This window comes from Larimichthys crocea, chromosome VIII, assembly GCF_000972845.2.
Source record: "Larimichthys crocea isolate SSNF chromosome VIII, L_crocea_2.0, whole genome shotgun sequence".
Taxonomy (NCBI): Eukaryota; Metazoa; Chordata; class Actinopteri; family Sciaenidae; genus Larimichthys; species Larimichthys crocea.
Window position 1 is genome coordinate 16,099,467 of NC_040018.1, and position 20,076 is coordinate 16,119,542.

Below are 20,076 nucleotides of genomic sequence, written 5' to 3' on the forward strand. Positions count from 1 at the left end.
TAGAGTGGTGTAGCAAGGAAGGAGTGACCATGGGGGCTGGCAGTGAAGAGCTAGAGAATTTCAGCACCCACTGGCGGTTTGGCATGGCGCACCATTGCTTGGCAAGGTTGGATACAGAGGTGGGGTCAAGACTTCACCCTCTGGGAGGCCCCTTTATAGCTAATTGCTATCCCACAGTGGCAAACCTGACCTCATGCAGCAGCACCCGCACACAAAGATACACAAGGAATATGAGGACATGACAAATGGCATGCTGAGAGGGAATAGAGTGAAGACAATAACAGAAACAGAGAAAGATTGAAAAAGAGCCTCCAGCCTATGTGTAAATTACTATGTTAACATTTTGTGCATCCCACTCTGCTGTGTCCGGAGGGTAAAAGAGTGTTATCTGGTGGAATCATCACCACTGCACTGTGATAACAGAGACATGGTTTTACATGCCTCTGAGATGTGTCATTTAGCAATTCAGCAAAAACAAAACTGCAAATCCTGTTGGCATATGCATGCCCAAAAAGAAAAGCCTGAAATCACATTATAAAATACAATAAATGCTCCAGTGCACACAGCACTTTTCAGTAGTTGAATAATCTGGAGTTAGACAAATAAAGTATTAAAGGGTTAGAGTTTATATTCTCATTTAGGCTACAGGCTACATTCACTGCACGAGTGTGATTAAATGTTACTACTGGTATTGATTAATTGTTACAGTGCTATGTTACTCCTCAAAGTATATATTACGCTGTGAGGGGTTTTATGTCAGGGTAATATATTTTTATATTATAGCTTGGATAAACTCGCTGGCTAGCTGATTAGCTCTCCTGCCAGACGCTTTGGGAAACTTGCCAGTGAAATTACTGGCTGATGTGATCTGTTGGAATGAAAATGTGCCAATGGTTGGCCACACATAGCACCCCAGCATGTATAGTAGTTTATCAGTGGTTGATTTTTTGATTGTATGTGCCATTTATTCTGATTTTGTCTAAGCAGCAACACAAGTGAAGGTGGATGTGAAATGATTCAACTTGTCACGGACAGCATTTGTGCATTTTACCACACAACTGTTCAGCTGTCTTTACAGCCCTTTTAGTTTTAGATGTGTGTTTGCTGTAGTATGTTTACACTGTAAGTCAAAAAAGCACTTTCTGCAAAACATTTGTAGTAAAAAATCCATATTAAATCATAGTATTGATTTGTTTTTTTGTTTTTTGTTGTTGTTTTTTTGCCCTACACCACTTTATTGTTTTAAATATTAATTCCATAAGCATTAAATGAAACTGTTAAGCAGTGACTTAACGATTTTTTTCCCTAGAGTGAATTCGATGGTCGCACATGTACACTTAAATTTAGTTGATTTGAAATCACAAAGAGTTTAGTCCAAATGCCAGATTTTGCCAAATTGCATCCTTTTTTTGGGCCTTTTGCTTTTATTGGATAGACAGCTGAAGAGTGACAGGAAATGTGGGAAGAGAGATGGGGAATGACATGCGGGAAGGGGCCACACAGGTCAGGATTCAAACCTGGGCCTCCGCAGCGAGCCTTCGCATATGGGGTGGCCGCTCTACCGACTGAGCTAAACACCGCCCCTACATTGCATCTTTTTTATATAATAATGCTTAATAGTTATCGAACAATGCTTTAAGCAGGAAAGTCCAACTAAGCAAAGTCACTTCAAATATCAAGATTTTGCATATAAAGATATCAATTTCTGCTGTTTGTGAAGTACCTAAATATAATACATGTTCTGTTCTGGCATGTTTTACATCACTTAATCCACATTAAAATGGAAAGAATCAGTGCATATCCTCCTTTAGGACTGCTTGATAGGTCAGTGGCCCCTCCCTGTGCCTCATTATTTTACAACATGTCTGAGAAAGAATTTAGTTTAGAGGCACTCGAGATGGAAAATCAGAAAATTCTGAAAGCATTTCAACCCCCAGCACCTACACAACTTGACCCCTTTCAGTACACCACTTGTCTGAAGAACTTTGTACAGTACATCACAACGACTACTGTAGGAGTTTCTCATAAACACATTTCTACAGTCATAATCATCACAAATACAAATGTTATTATAACTAGGAGTCATCATAGGAATTTGTATGTGAGTGAGTAATAGTGAGCGAGACTTAGAAAAGGGATCGAATTTCATTGATGTATCATGGCAAAGGATAATTACTTAAGCTGGCCATGGAATTAATCAAATGTGGGGGGTTGAAAGACCAAGTCTCAGTGGCATCAAGGTGAAGACCAGTATCATCTCTCATTATTTGATGAGAGATTGAATCTCAGAAAGACATTACAAAACTTAATGATGCAAGGAAATAACTGAAGTCATTCAGTCTGGCCTCATGCAGGTCTTTTAGGAGGGGAAAAAAAGATAAAACTCTCATTATCAAAATGTCAACGATAAAGTGTTTACGTAGTTAGAGGAGAGTATGTTTTTGTAATGCGTGTTTGAATTGTGCTCATGTCGTGTATTTGTTACTCAACTGTGCAAGCATTGAACTGAATGGAGTGAAATTTGTATGTGCAACACATGAACACCCTTTCGAGCAATAATATAATAATATAACCAGTTCTTTCCAAGACACTGTGTTAAGTGTGCCTTTGGTTCAACAGTGACAAAAATGAAATCCAGCTATGACACAAGTTAATGGTCTGAAAGCATTGTGGCATTCCTCACACAGATAAAACAGGAAAAGAAATGAGCAGACAGTAACAGTTGATAAATATAATGAATTAAGTCCACTTTATCCTTCCCACGATCTCAGAATGTCAGACAATCAATACAGTAGGCAGAAGCTCTTCTGCTTGAGTGTCTACTAAATAGGTACATCATTTTTTCAGACAGAACAAACTCTGGTAAGATTTATGATTGGGCAATACTGCCACAAGCGGTAATTAAAAGTCTACCAAAAGACACAAGGGGAGTACAGATTTCTGTGCACTGAAAAGTGGTTATGAAGTCATTCTCTGCATACAAAGAGAGCAACACCTGCTCATTCAGTGAAAGTCAAGGACCCAAAGGAACCTGCATATCTATTATTCTCTACCCACACTCCTGACTGCAGGCCTCCCACTTACAGATGGCAGACCTTACTTTTCTCACGACAACTGAACTGCAAAATTATCATTTGAATCCTTGCAAGGTGCACAGAAAAAGGAGCCGAGGGAGAAAGATAAGCAACAAGCTACTTTACTCCATAATTCCTGATGTTCTTTTGCTCATCGTGCATACTTAATGTGCTTTAATGCTCCTCACAGACTGTGAAAGAGCTTTCATCAACCTGGCAATTGGACCGGGATAAAATACAAGTAGAAAATGGCATTACCATTTCAATCTATCCTGCTCAGAAATATCCTGAATTTGCTTCTTCAATCCAAAGGGAAATCTAGGGGTATCCCAGGAATCACTTAGACAACATGAAAGCGTTACCATCAGGTGTTTCCTTGTAAAACTAAAAAAGATAGCAGACAGTATAATAAGGACCACAGCTGTATCTATATTCCATGTCATTCATCTGTAATGTCTCTTTTGGGCAGCAGCCTGAGTTGTGTTGTCTCTGCTCTGTGGCCCAGCTGTGGTGCTCAGGATAATAGAGGATTCCGTAAGCATACTGTGCAATAATGAAAAACACCCCATGCTGCGAGGGGAAATAGGAGATTTCATAATCCGTCTGAGGCCTTGGCCCTGGTTGCTGGTCCATGGAGAGAGTCTCATTAAACTTCTCATTAGTGACACACTGAGCTTCTGTAATGACTGAATGCACAGACAAATCACCTCAGACATAAAAGGAGGGACAACAACAGACCAATGCAGCATCCTTGTGCCACCAGGTCTTCTGATAAGAGCATTTGTACTTGGCAAATGGACCAGTATTTCACATCTGCTTACAGTGTGGGAAAACAATTTGTAAAAAAAAACGGGCCCCCCATTAAATTCTATAAGTCAACTGCTCAAACTACTGTATGCACTAAACCTTGACACATCACCTATCTACCATAATTCACTTACTAACAGATGCAGGTATACACAAAACTAATCTGCATCTCTAGTGACAAGCAATCATGAATCAAATCAAGGCGCCTTCTCGTCCTCGGTGTATTGGAATTTTATGTTGTTCATTTCAATGTGAATTCTAAAAAGGGTTGTAATGGTCACACTTATAATCTCAGGCCCTTTCAATGTGATGAGTGGCATGGTGTCATGATTACTTGTGTGCAGTACAGAGGTGCTCAGACTGTGTGGGTGAAGGCTGTGTTTGAGGAGACTCTGACATGCAATCACATTCTTATTACCAGCCGGTCACATGGTGAGGGCTAAAAAGAGCAGGCCAAACAGCAGCATGCTTGGATGAAGTGGACAAATTAAATTTGGAAAAGTGCACATCACATCTTTACTCCATCCTTGTTTAAATGGGGAATTTTAAGCATATACAAAATATGTCAGTTTAATAAAGCTCAATTTCTAAAAAAGTTCTTATTCCTAGAGGACAGCCACATGTAAGATTTTTTCCAACATAAATCTGATGAGCAGTAACAGCATGACATACGGTTCAATACACCCCTGTCTAAGTCCTGAAAGCATGACAAACTCAGAACTAAAATAAAGCGATCACACTCTGAATTGACATGAGCAGGATATAGAGGTCTCTGGATCTGTGCACACATGTTTGCACGGTCTGCATGCCTGCTTGGTTCTGCAAATTAAACTTTGTATGAACACTCTGATCAGTGCACCCCCTTGGCTGGAGTGGAGCCTGGCTATGAATATCAATTTAGCATTCATCGCTCTCCCTGATGCTCCCACCTGACACAAAAGAGAATCAGCTTTCTGTTTGTGTCAGCGTTTAGCAAGAAGCTCTGCACGGCTTCTTCACCCAGCCTCCTTACCTCAAGGGCATCGACAGACTGTATGTGATGTCTCAATGAGCGTGTGCGGTAGCTGTTTAAGGCAACAAAAAGAGTTTTTAGCTTCTAGTTATCGCAGCAGCTGTGAACACCAAACCACAAAGAACCCATATGTCATGTGAGACAAAGAGACAAGACAAAAGCTCAATGCCATCAATCATTTACAGAGTGATCACACTGTATGTAAACCTACACACACACATAGGCTATAAACACATAAACATAAACAGCACTACTTAAGCCATGTGCAGAGAAATGATCACTCATTGGCTTTTTTCAAGTGGTGAACAATAACATGCAGCTTGCTAGAATCAAACCAATCAGGGTTTACATTGATCGCCTGTGTAATCATCACCCTGCATTCATGTGTCAGCCAATCCCCCTTCACTATTGAGCAAGTATTCTGAACGACCACAGCTTGAGCCATGCCACACCTGCTGCTGATATGGTTGATCGTAGGTGGTGAAGAAAATGTCTCATTTCTTCCTGTTAAACCATTTTACTCAATCTGCTGATCCAACTGTTGTATGACCTGTACAGTACATCATTCTCAGCCTACCTATAGAAAGCAGACGGTTGTCTCTCTTGGTTTATGTAACTCATTCCTGGGTAGACATATATAACTGCGTGATCGATTGCATAGGTAAATGAATTCTCGTATCCTGCTCCAGAAATAGTTAACTGTAACAACATTAAATCACAAATAACTAAAATAATTCATGTTTTCCAGCACATCTACTGTACTGGTCAATCAACACTGGTGCCATTTAACTCACACCTCAAAGCTAAGAAAAAACCCCATCTAATTATCTTGGCCAGGAGATAAGAATAATATTAAAAACATTTTAAAGGGTGTGCTGTAATAGCAGTGGGAAGGCGGCAATGACACAGAGACCCCATTGCTCACACTATGCTCTCATTATCTGCTGTGACTCCAGGTCTTCAATATTAGCCAACAATAAGCACTCTGCAGGACCATCTGCTCTGCCAGCACGGGTTATTCTCAGAGTGAGAGAGACAGCCATGGAGGAGAGGGAAGGAAGAAAGATATGCCATGCTATTTGTGGAAGTAATAAAAAGAAGAGAGGCCAAGGAAGACGAACAGGAGCACAAGAAGTGGAGTAGAATAAATACTGTATATAGAGATTACAACTTAATATGTATAAGTAAGATGAAGGCTATGGGAGACTTTAAAAGTGAAACTAGAGAAAAGTTCTCTTAAGGAAGCAGCAGTGGGAGAGACATAAATCAGCATAGGTGGAAGCGATTACTAATTAACGAAAATAACAGCTACCTTCTGGATGCTATCTTCAAAGCATCTCTTGAGCATTATGAGGGTCATGTCAACGCCTAAAGCTTGATCATAGATGAAGATGATATGCAATAATTAAATGCTTATTGCTGAGTCTAGAGGAGGTATGTATAATTGGCCTAATGTCATGCTACACCAGGATGTAAAATCTAGTTTTAACCTTTTCATTTCATATACAAACCAGATCCTTCAGGCACTTCCCCCAAATCCTGTGTACTGGTTAAAGTGTGTGTAGGCTAAAAAGAGTGTAGATGCTTGAAAACACCAATAAATCTGGACAACAATGTCAAAGCAAAGCTGAATTCTGTCATGCTATATCACTTACACCCTGGGATGTTATGCTGCTCATCTCTTACCAATTTTAGTTCAAGCTAAATATTCCCAGAAGGAAATCTGAATATATGTAACATGCGTTTGTTAAATAGCCTAGCTTAGCCGTCTATCAGCCTTCAATTTTTTGGGTTTTGTTTTGTTTTTGGACATTTTGATCCTTTCCATTCCATTTTATATTCAACGTGCACAGCAGCTCATTCAAGTATTAGCCAGAGAATCTTACCTTCTGTCTGATCTCCTCCTCCATTTTGACCGGTGAACCCAGCTCAGCTACTTGTTTAACTCCTTCACTGGAAAAGCCACCGTATTCCCACAGCACATAGTTCTTAGAGTGGGAGGCACCAATGATGGCTGACCAGTGATTGGCACGACCTGGTGAAATAAGACAATGAGACATCTCTTTAGTCACACATCCCAACTTGTTTCCCAAAGTTATCTCTGCAAAAGAGTCACAGTTCTACAGATGCCAATGATGATCCATCAGCTGCTCGGCACATACGTCTGTTGATTGACAGACACACACCTCTTTTGATGCAGCATATGTCTTGATGGACAGTAATTTGTTTTAGTCTAAAAATAGTTCCTTATTGCTACAAACCACCTACAGCTTACCCTTATAATCTCTATATATAAGACAAATCCAAGCATGCCCAAGTGACATTTGGTAAAAAGGGATAGTGGAGCTCTATAGCTGCCCTATAGCTGAAAGCATACAGATAATGCAGCAGTGGTACTATCTATGATGATCCATCATAGGTGACAGCACAGGCTAAAGAAAACTTAAGCCTTATGCAATTAACTTAGAGACAGTGGAAGCTAAAGTCCTGCCATAACCCTCCAGTATTGTTTAAGGCATAATAAGGCATAGAACACAGCTGAGTATCTAGTATTGGTGGGCTCCTTGTTTATGTGTACAGGTCACTTTAGGGTTATCTTACCTTATTTTAAACCCATGTTGGTCTGATTTGTCTCCCTCAACAAGCACAGAAGCTATTTTTTTTCATATTCCTGTATTATTCAATCAACTGTCACATTTTTCCCTTGCCTAGTATGCTATGAATATGGACTGTAATGATATCCAGCTACATCGCCTTGAGAGTTGTGATTTTACAGCCCCAATCAACATAAAATGTATGCATGGGTCTTTTGAATTAATAGACATAAACTTCACTATTATACTACTTTTTTAGTCAAGGTGAGGTTAACTCAAATAGGTCATAGGTCTGCCTCTCATCTTTAGTCCCTAAACAGAGTCCTTACTCTGCAGTTCTGTAAGTCACCCTTTCTGCTGTCTGCTGGTTCCCAGTGTGAGTCTGAGCAAAGATTAATCACTCTGATAATCTAATCTCTGTGTTTGCAGTGTTCCTGTAAAAGTATATTGTGGAAACTTAAAAAGTTCTTTGTAGGACAATGCAGTCATGGCTTATGTTAATGTCCAACCACATTCAAATGAGATGTTTTGTTTTCCAGCCTTTGTACTTCTAAAAAATTACTAGTTATTTTTCTTTTCATTTGGATGAATGCTTGAAAACATTGCTAGAAGGATGATTGTATCCCTAGAATGACGACTGTATCAACTATTCACGAGACTAGTGTAGATGGTGGTGGCCGTGCTGTAGATTGGTACATTGATTGATTCACTGAATGATAGCCCCTTAGCAACCAACACATTTTACAGATCTACTGCATTGCTATTCTATTTCTGTCTATTGCCTTCCAGAAGATGGGCATTACCGTAAATTTGAAGTTGAACTCTTGCACTGAATATTTAGAATATCTGACCAGATAGAGGTAAAACAGCTGCAGTGAATTTTTACTTTGACCTAAGAAGGAGTATAATTTCCCTTTTTAGCATCTTTTAACTGGACATTACTGATTACTTTAGCTTATATGACCTGGCCTCCAATCTTTCCAAACTTTTCCTACACTGCAAATATGCACAGAGCCTTCTAACTCAGTGTCCCAGTTTAAAACTAATGATGACCAGGATTTGGAATGACCTGCCTCAGGAACTCACACTAGCAATGTCAATATCATCTCTTAGGGCTTGATCTGAATGTGTTTTTAGCAGTAAAAGGTGCCCTATCCTTATTGCTGCTAATGGGTGTGTTAAATGTTTTTGTGATCCAGGTGCATTATATGTATCTGCCTTGCAGTTTATAGGGAAGCACCTTGAGAGGTCTAACCTGAAAAAAGTGGTCGACTGAGGGAAGATCAGTGCTGGTCATTTAGAGAATATCAGTTATCTTTTTTCCCCTGGTACCAGTAGAACAAGGCTGTTAAAATATAAATGGAAATGTATTCTATCCATCTATCTGTCTATTCATAATGAGGCCAAAACTGGCAATACAAATTGTTTGGTGTAACTTCTCAACAACCTTCATCATTCTACAAATCTACAAATCCAGGAGGTCTGAATGTTTACAGGAGACAAGGCCTACAAAGGTTCAAGGTGGTTTGAAGTTTTTTTTGTAGCCTGAAAAAGAAGAAATGTTTTGTGCCTTTCATGTAGCAAAGACCAGGATAAAAAAAAAAAATCTCTTAGAAAACTTCTTTTGACTTCATTTGATCTTTAATGACAACATTATGAAATGGTAAACGTTACAGGATTACAGAAGCAGTAGATGCCTTCTCCCTTCAGTCATCTACCGATCATTCTTTTTTGTCTTTCCTGTCAAGATTATTTCAAACATATTAGTTGTTTAATATTTTTTCTGATGGTCCTTTTATGAAATTTTAAGACCATTTGCGCCCAAAGCTTTCATATATGTGTGACCCTGAGAGGCAGGGAGTCATCTCCAATAACTAAATAACATTACGGCTTCAGTTAGCAATTTTATATCCATCATTAAGTTCTATCGCCTAAGGTTGAGACAGTATTAGTTTACTTCAAAGGTGGGTACTTGGAGCCAGTCTCTCTCCTATTAGTGCAGTTTTGGTAGGGATTTGTGCTTGTGGTCAGTGTTGTGGTGGGTTTCCATCTTCAATTTGTGGAAAGATTTTTATAAGATACAAGGAAGAGAAATGGAGTGAGAATGTGTATTAATGACCTGCCACCATTTTACAGAGCTGTGTTAAGAATATGGACCCTCGTAAGGATATAACTACCTCCTCTGACCTCTCTCTTCAGGTTAATAGGACTGTGATCCAAAGTGCAGTGCTGGATCTCAGAGAAGTACCTGTAGACTTAAATTCTAAAGACATTCAACAGACCCAGGATTAAATAGTGATACACATGGGAAAAGGTCATCAAGATTGTTGCACAGCCGTGCAGACAGGGGTAAACTGAGCTTTCAAGCATCAGACATTTGACTTCATCGCTGTTTTCACTCAACTAACATTGTACCAGATGTCTGTAAATAAACAGAGAATCTTTGACATGATGTCCAACACAAATTATGTAGATGAGTTGTTATGCAGTAATGCTAAAGAAATACATTGTTTTATATACTGTTTTGAGAGCTTTGATAGGGTTTGGTCAAAAGTGAATTTTGTCTTCTGTTTAGCAATGACAAATCTCCTTGTGTTCGTGAATACGTCATAAGCCTCATATGGAATTATATGAAACTACTTTATATTTTGTCAAGGAGAAGAAAGTTTTGGCTAGGTTAAGTACACAGGAGACAGAAGGCAGGTGTTGTTTTGGTGTATAAGTCTTCAGTGTAGAATATATTGCTTCCCCTGAGTAAGAGGAAATTGACTATGATGGGCTGCTTCTTTATTTGGTCAATAAAGGAATGTTAACACTTAGTATCCCTCTTTCTCTCTTCCCTCCCACTACTCCCATAACAAAAATCTTTGTTGGCAACCAGGCCATACACTGTCTCAATATACTTTCTGAGTCCGAGTGAGCTGCTGTTGTTTGGGTTCAATAGCCATGCATTGCTGCATGACTTACAATGGGGACAAAAGGGAGAAAGAAAATAGAACTGTCAAGGTTATCATGTTGGCTGTGTTGGCCTGCTTTACAGTGAAGTTTTGGTCCCCGAATGTGTGTCACCACAAGGGTCTAAGGCTCCTGCACTTGAAGGACACATGTTAAAAATAGGATGACATGTGACATTGTGGCATATCTCAGGTAGCAAAAAAAAAAGCTGCAGACTTCTTGCACCAGACAGGAAAAGTTAGACCGCCTTTGGGTTTTGATTGAAAAATATCATCAGTGTTCAAATAAGGACATATAACCATGTGCTTACTGTGTTGTAGTCAGTGAATAATATTGGCCAATGCAATCTGTGCAATGTTATAACTGGTTACCTATGATATGACTTTGTGCAAGGAGAAATCCAACTGTAGCATGTCGAGATGAAACAGAAACCACACAGCTTGCCTCATCCTCTTTTAAGTTGATCTATCTGTGAGGTGCGTTTCTGCGTATCTGTGTGTGAAAGTGAGTCACATACCAACTACTCCCTGCATGAGACAGTAAATTAGGGTCTTTTCGATCTCAGGGTTTATCTTATTCCACTCTAATCAGTGTATTGATCAGACTGGCGAGAGCCTGATTTAAACAAGAGAGCCAGTGTAATCCTTAAGTCCCTTCACATCCTGACAGTGTGGCTCAAGGTTATACACACAGCACACCCAACTACACTGTAGCTTACCACCCACATCACTATTGAGATCCAGGTACCGGGGCTAAACCACCCACATGTCAGGAATATATCCAAGAGTTTTTGGGGCTACACTGCTAAAATAGAGATGAACCTGCTGATATTCTAGATTCTTCTTAATATCAATAAATATTATTAAAAGACCCAAATCAACAATGTTTTTGCCAGTTTCTCAGTGTATTCTGACATCCCTACCAAGTGTGTGACTCTCAGCTCATTAAAGGTCCAGTGTGTGAGATTTAGCGGGCTCCTTTTATAGACTATGGCAGAAATAGAAACTAATATGCACTATAACTCTGTATGTTATAATCAATGATGTTTTCATGAGTGTGTAATCACCTAAAATATATAGAAATAAATCCTATACACTGGTACTTCAAATCTTTAAACACAGGTCATAGATGGGCACTGTAGTTTTCTAGTAAAAGTTATTCAAACAGGAGAAAATGTTTGTTGGGAGCTAATTTTAGCTGTGAATGTGGTGAGCTGAGTATTTACAGCAGCACAATGGTGCATGTGAAATCAGCTGAAAATAAACTTTAAAACCCACATTCATTGTACTGAAGGGATATGCTAACCAATGAAACACATTGGAAAACAATTAAAGTCTATGGCATTGTAGTCTATGGGATAAATTACAACAGCCTTTGGCTACACAGGCAGTACTTACTAGCATTGATCAACTGACTGCTGGTTTAGTTTCCATTGGATTTTTTTTTTCAAGATTATTTTTTTGGCCTCTTCAAGGTTTATTTTTTGACAGAGAAAGCTGAAGAGTGACAGGAATGTGGGGAGAGAGAGACGGGGAATGACATGCGGGAAAGAGCCACAGGTCGATTCAAACCCTGGGTTTCCGCAGCAAGAACCGAGCCTTCGCATGGCTGCTCTACCAACTGAGCTAAACGCCACCCCTTCCATTGGATTTGTTTTTTAACAATAAAAAGAATGACAAGAAATATTCCTTAAATATGTGATGAAGCTGATATGGCTTGACAAAGAGGAGGACTTTGTGCTTACGTGGATAGTCTTTGGGATGAATCTTCTCTGACCAGTTCCCATAGAAGGTGACTCTGTACTTGGCCGTTCCACAGGCACAGCAGTCGAGCAGAGGTTTATCTGTAACGTCTCCATACAGGGATTCTGTACAAAAATGAGGGGGAGGGGAGGGGAGGGAAAAAGAAAAAGAGCCAGAGAGAGAAATATAAAAGACTGTGAGACAGGCATAGAAAGATTGCTCATTAGTGTAAGGAGCAGATGAGAGTGATGCCCATCATGCAGGAGATACGTGATTTAAGAAAGTGAGGAGCTCAGAGGGGTAGCATGAAAAAACGGGCGGATGCGCAGCACAGTTCTTTTGATCTGTTGCTCAGTGCGGCATCCAATGTCATGCACAGCCAGGGGTTACACTCACTTATAATCATTCACATGCCAAAGCATAACAGCAGAGGGGAAAGTCCCTGCATCAAAATCAAGAATGAAAGAAAATAGAGTAAAAGAGAAAAAAAAAGACAATCAGTAGGGAGTGAAATAGAGTACCAGCAGGGAGATTGAAGGGATAAGAAATTTATGGTAAATCATGTATTCCATGTAAAAGAAGCCTACCTTTCTCACACATTCGCTTGGTGAGTGAGCCTTCATCCTGGAAATAGATTATCCTCTTCTGCACAATGCTTGCCCTAAACATAGAGGACGAGAAGAGATGGAGGCAGTGAGGAGTGAAGTTTGTTGGGGGCAGCATTAAGTGCAAATGAAGCCATAAGGGCCAAAGGTAAAAGTGAATGGATGGGGAAAGGACCGGAAATGATAAGAAATAGTTAGAGAAGCTGTGTGAGCTTTTAAAAGGAAGAGAAGACAACAGATGACAGGAAATGTTGAAAGTCTGATAGATACAGTAGAGTCTGAACAGTGAATTGTGGCAGATGGAACAGGTGCAGAGTTATTCATAATAATCTTCCCTAAAAGCAGGTATCAGAGCCCACAGGGAAATTGCTAAATCAGGCTGTCTTTCAGGCAAAGGCATTCAGTGTCTCTGACAAAGACTGCAAAAATACATCAGCATACACGTACATGCTGAAATGAAATGCTGGGGGAAAAAAAGACTGCAAATAAAAGAATAATTTGGCATTGAAGAAAGTAGTAAAATATGCAAAATGTGCAGAAATGCACAGATACATTATATAGTTGGTAATGCACTGTCTTTATAAGAACTGATTGACAGGACAATGGTTAAATAGTCTCCAAAATGTGTGGCTGGCCGAGGGGAGCTTCTCTAGATTGAGCTGTCTAAGAGGTTTGTTCCACTGGGTGGTGGTGAGAGGGGCCTTGACATGTAAATCAGCCACAAACAAACCTCTTTAGAGGCCAACAGTCTTGAGAAAACAACAACAGAAAACAAGCCTCCAGGCACCTAACTTCCTCACAAACCTTTTACACCAGCCCTGGCTGCAGGAAGGTTTCCATGGGGATAAAACCCAACAATGAGGTTCTGGATGGCGGTGCTGGGGTAAGGTCTGATCCAGGTGGGCCCCATCCAGCTGGACTGTCTGGATACCATTTATTCTAGAGTATCACACTAAGCTAAGCTGTGTTGTGCTCTGTTGAGCTGAGCTGATCCTAGAGTCTGTCCGTCATAGCTAGAAAATACACACAGTGACATGGGCACAGAAAGATGAGAGAAATTCCATATTCATGGTTGTTTTTAAACCCATGCAACTCATGTATACATCACTCAATTCTCAGTCATTTTAGGGAAATATTATAATGATTTCCCCAAGCATGGCTTTTAAAATTCACTATTAATTCTGATTGTTATGGGAATGGGCATTTGTACAGTCCACATCTCCACGGTATTAGTCAGTGATGTCATTTACATGTTTTAACCTAAAAATGGTCTTCCAGCAAGGACTGGATATTCTTTTCTAAAACTCTCTTTTTTTCTGTGCGCAAACCTCATCAACGTTGTTTGTTAAATTAAAAATATTTAGTCAAATTTACTAAATACACTACTGTGTCAGCCTGATGACCTGGTCAGGAGGGAGGAGTGTGTTTTTTCAGATATTACCACTAGCATAATTGACTCCCCTAAATTGCCATGTAAGGCTTCCTGTTCTGCAAAATTCTGCAAATTGCATGAAAACAATGTTGCCAAGTCTAAAAAGAAGAAATTCAGACCTCAGAAATTCAAGTCCTGTTGTTGATATCAGCAAATGAAAACTTTTAGAAGTAGTTGTTAGGGGGGGAATTAGGAAATGTTAATAAGCTGCCGAAGACTTTAAGTAAGATACTTATAAATATTTTGCATGTTGTATGCACATTGTAGGGAATTCGATATTCCTGAAAACTACTGACGTGGTTATTTGTCAAAATATACCAACACAAATTAAAAATTCATTAAATGCATTAAAAAAAAACTTCTAAGTAAAGTGGCAAGCCATGATTATAATTGATTATGGTGGTATATTTGTGTGGCTGTGAGATTATGATGATGTGTGAAAGAGCAAATATGATTTATGCCCAAAACAGTCTCTGATATTGTGGATGAAACGATTCAAGGTAAGCGACACCACTAGCACATTTCTAATTGCTCACGCTTTAATTCAATCTCACCCCAATTTCACATATCTCCCAGAGAGAGGGAAGAATCACTCTGCCTCACTGCTTGCCCACTTTGCTAGGCTGGCCAGACAATCAAGCGGAGTAATGCTTATTTAACATCCAATTTAAATTCTATCACACTTTGCCAGATCCACACCACCACCGATCCCAATCACCCCAAAAGTGCATTGATTTGAACATGGGTGGAGGTGTGACGGGAAGTACTGTATGTATGCATGTGTGAGAGTTTAAAAAAAGAAAGAGACAAGAGGGTGAGAAAGAGAAGGAAGCAGAAAAAGTGAGATGGAGTTTGTCTTTTTATGGCTACATTTGCATTTGCATGGCCAATGTGATGGTGGTGTGTAAAAGAAGAAAATAAATTCTCATTTTGATATATCTTCTCCTACTATAACAAGATTCAATGTTTTTGTTTTCTCCTATCTGCTGCTGCTACAAACAGAACTTACAAAAAAAAAAGAGAGAGAGTAGACATAAATCCACTGCACAAAAGCGATGTAATTATATTTAACTTTTATGGGTCTGCTTGACTGGTGTCCTATCAAAGTTCTCCTTGATCTCTCCTATCATTGTGCTGAAGGAGATTAACAGGTTCTGACAGCTGCACGTGGTTCTGACATCCATCTGATCACAGATATACTGTCTCACTCAGACAACCCATCAGAACACATCACACAACCCCAACATATCGCACGCCAGGGGGAGATGACAAATAAATTGCTTCCTACATACAAATGGAATGATAAAAGATAGTGGCAACTTCAATGGCAACTGCAATATATGGATTATATTTTGCTGAGACTTACTCTGTCTCTGTGGAACAACAGAGAGCCAACCGCAAGGATTTAGCTGAGACAGTAACTGCTGACTAGAGGTCTACAGACAATTACATGTCATGTTTGATTGTATCATTAAGTTTCCCATAATGAAGCCAATTATTCGAATGGAAGTTGATTGAACATATAGACCCTTTTTGCTGAAACTTTCTGTGAGGGAAATTTGACAGTTAGATTTGATATTGTGTAAAGAACAGTTTAGATTTAAAAAAAAAATTAGGGGAGATTAACAATATTTTATGTTTTAAGAGAATTTAGCAGTCACTCACCTACCATTTCTAATCGAGCAGCAGTAATTAAATACCTTCATTCATTTTCAGAGGCTAACAAACTTTAATAATTTTTCTCTCCTCACTGTGTTTTATTAGCAAAGAATGAAACATTTAAGAAGCAGTGTCTTATTTTTGACCGATGACCAACATCCCTGACAATGCTAATTAACACTATTACCTGTCTATCCATCCATCATCTATAGCTGTTTATACTTTGCAGGTTTGCAGCAGGCCACATTGGGCAAGAGGCAGGGTATACTCTGGGCAGTTCACCAATTCATCACAGGGCTGGCACACAGAAATAAACACTGACTCATGCTCACATTTACACCCACGGGCAATTTTAGAGTCACCAATTAACCTATCCTAACCGGTATGTCTTTGGACAGTGGGAGGACCCTGAGAGAAACTACACAGGCATAGGGAGAACATGCAAACTCCACACACTGCCCCAGCCACAAACTCCCCAGCAACAGAAAGGTCCCAGCCAGCTGGCAAGTTCAAACACACAACCTTCTTACTGTGATAGTGCTAACCACTGCAGAAAGTGCTAACGACTACACCACCATGCAGTCCATTTTGTTTTAAAAGAAAGAAAGCTTACCTAATTAGATCAGATAAGGGATTTGAAAGGAATCCGACTTAATAAGTAAGTTCAGTACCAGATTGGATTTTTTATTAAAATGCTATCAAACCCCATCCCTACCTCTGACCACACCATGGATGTGTTCTGTCAAGAGTGTGCTCTGTTGCATCTGTATCCAGTGATGTCATAGTGTGGTAAACACACCCTGAATACATGTCTTTATCACTGCAGAAAGGTGAGAACCAACAGCCACCATCAACCAATACAAATCAGAAAAAACAAGATTTATCAGTGCATGGCCAATTTCTATAATACATTTCCAGGCAAGAGTGGTATACCAGCAAGAGAGACAGGGCAGAGGAAACCTTGCTGCGATTGGATTCTAGCATATAAGAAAATCAAAAATAACTGGATTCAACGTTAAGACTTTCAAAGTCAGTGCTCTGAGTTCAGAAGTTTGAATAAGCATCCTTGCCTGACCCTATCATCACGGGCCGACCTTAGATGGAACCAAACCACCAAGCTCAGTCTTTCCATCTAAGAGACAGTAACTGCCCATCAATTATATTGCAGAAAACCACGCGGGAGGAGCAGGATTCCTGGGACAACATTTGAGTCACAGGGGCTTTCTACTAGAAACTCACATACACACATATGCCACACATACACACTTCTCATTTCATGGCCAGATGTCTTTCTTTTTTTTTTAAATAACCATGATATTTCACAGGCTGGCAGACCGACAGATAGCTCTTTTGGGGATACGAAATGAAATTAAAAGCAAACATTTACCCTGCCTGTGGTGGTAATGAAATTGTACTCGCTGTTCTAATAATATCATTTGACATCATCACCTTGTTTCTTTCTGTCCTTGTTTAATGACTGCACTGATTACATGTTTATGTACAAGTGTGTCTCTGCTGTTATGGGCTATAAGATAACATAGCCATAGTTTACAAGAGTCTTGTTTTAATACAATATATCATCTGTCTTCACTTGTTAGTTAGTCACAGGAATTGTACTTCCTCAATCAATTAGACCTGATTAAGACTTTTGTTGTGTTGCAATACAGAGGCAGACAAAAACCTTGTGATCTTTAGGACTACTGGGTAGGAGGAAGAACAGTGACAAATACCCACTCCAAGCCTGTAATGATGACTCTCAGAGGCGTTTCTTTTGAACTACAGGCTTCTCACTCTCTCCCTCCCCTATTGTCTACGCTGTGGTATTACATCCACATCTCTGCACTTTCAAGTATCTCTTTCTAGACTGTATGCTGTGTCACACTTTCAACTTTTTCTTCTATCCATGTGCTTTACTGAATACAATTCTGCCATCATCCCACTGGTTTCTATGAGGAGAGGAGAAGAGCCGTACAACATGACCTGCTGTGAAAAAACGAAGACAACACCACAGTAAAGTTGAAAATAAAGAGGAGACAGATAAAAAGCGAGGAGAAGGGAGCAAGAAGCAGAAAGAAGAGTCACACCACTGCTAGAGTAGGAAAACTCTGGCAGGTCACGAAGGCACTCCAGGAAGAAAGAACATAAAGCACAGAGACAACTCATCACACTTGTAGTCACATAATAATATGCATTACTAAGAAATGCAACCTTTTTACCAACCCTTTGTGCAGCAGAGATGTAGACCACACAGTAGAGAAACTAACTGTGTACATAAACAGTTAAATAATGCATTGACCATAAGGCCTTGTGAGTCACAGTCCTGAATCTTTCCGCCTCCTGTATTTCCCCGCAGTACTGGATTAATACATGGATTTATGCCATGATCTGCCTTCAGCTGGACATGGCTGCACTTATGCATTTAAGAAAGCCCAGATGAGACACAACTACAGAATTAATTGGTGACAGTCATCCATATAACTAATAAAGGCGACAAATCGTTTATGAAGCCAAGTGGGAATGAAAAATTGATAAAACCTTCTGCATTTAACTTTGCTTACCCCGGGGGAAGAAACAGAGTTACCATATGCATGCTTGATATAGTCTATGTTAGTAGCACAGTTTACAATCCCAATTAAATATATGATGGATAACTTGTCTTGGGAAATATTTATTTCAAAAGGATTTAGTTAAAAAAGTTGAAAACCGGATGCTTAAAACCATCCTACTACAGTAAAAGAGACATTTTTTTACTTATGTTCTTCTCTAGGCAAGGAAAAATGAGACAGACATGCAATTAAAACATCTTCTCTTGTTTCAGAATGTCTCCTATGAATAGAAATGATAAAAATTAATCTGTTACAAAGGCTTCAGGACTATGGGTGTTGCTGTGGCTCGAAATTGCCCCAACTTTGGTAGTTCACCTGTCAACCCTTCCATTCTGTCTATTACCACTGATCTGATGGACTTTCTACCATTGACACCAGTGACTGCTATATCCATCTCTTCTTGCTGTACTGACTTTTTGTATGCAGTTTGAAAGTGCTGTGTGCAGATTGAAGAGATCAGGTTGGTTTCACATGTGATAAATCAAACCTCTTGTGTAATACTACACTGAAATACCAATCTATGCTTCAGAGATTTAACTTAACTTCTGTGCCTTATGGCAGATTTAATTGAACCAATGAATCAATGTTCACTTAGTTGCTTGTTTATTAGGTAGACCTCAATCTGCAAGAAGACTGTTGTGGCTACCTGGAGGTGGAAACACATGTATCCATCTAAAAATATAAACTATACTTTTATAATGGTCACACATCTACTCTGTTTTTGATACAAGACCGTAGACTAAGCTTGTATCTTGTACTCCTCATTGCTCTGCAAGCAGTAATGCAGAATGATAAATACCATTTAAGAATCTGATAGAAGCAGGCACTCCTACTCTTCACGTTATCACAGCTTTTATAACATAATGAATGACAGTTCATCATCAGGCCCAACATTAGTTGCTGTATACTTACTTGAGGAAGACACAGCCGGAGCCACTAGGGGGCGCAGTCCAAAACACCTGAATGCTGGTGCGTCTCCGAGGAGTGCTCTCTGTCACTGCAGGGGGGCAGTTGGTCATAAACTGTGTCTCCTCCTCATCAATTATCTGTAAAGCACACACACACACACACACACGCTGATTAGTGGTGAATAAAAATGTCCTCAGACAAGAGGCACTTAAAATGTCCGCAAGTGATTTTAATCATTATGTGTTGCAGCATTTCACATTAATTTCCTCTCCCATTGTCAGCTCAAGCACCTATAAACATAATTAGAAGCTGAAACTGACATTACTTTCACATTTTCAGGACACATCAAGGGATTTACTTGTCTAAAAATTATTTTAAAAAATACGCAACCTGAAGGTTGGCCAATTATTATAAATTGGAGTTAAGGTAGAAATAGATCATTGTCTTCAACCATTTCTGGTTATCTGCTTACCTAAATGGCTAATATTCTGAGCTGAACTAAATTCTCTCACAGGTTCAAACACTAGTGTACATGTGAATGTTCATAATCCATCAAGCTATAATTAACAGAAGAGGAGATATACAACATTTGTTCATTCATTTATTCATCATTGAATTCATTTTCTGCTTTTCTTCTGTGAAGTACTGGGTACCTTCATGCTCTGGTTGAAATTAAACTGT

General features: G+C 39.5%; 1 protein-coding gene across 1 annotated transcript in view; it reads right to left on the reverse strand.

The window, feature by feature from the left end:
* spon1a (spondin 1a) overlaps positions 1-20,076 on the reverse strand; it is a 61,051-nt gene that overhangs the window by 35,042 nt on the left and 5,933 nt on the right. The window contains exons 3-6 of the mRNA XM_027280999.1: positions 19,399-19,532; positions 12,772-12,845; positions 12,187-12,309; positions 6,780-6,928 (exon numbers count right to left, since the gene is read on the reverse strand). Of these exons, the coding sequence (XP_027136800.1) occupies positions 6,780-6,928; positions 12,187-12,309; positions 12,772-12,845; positions 19,399-19,532 (480 nt within the window). The remainder of the gene's footprint in view (positions 1-6,779; positions 6,929-12,186; positions 12,310-12,771; positions 12,846-19,398; positions 19,533-20,076) is intronic.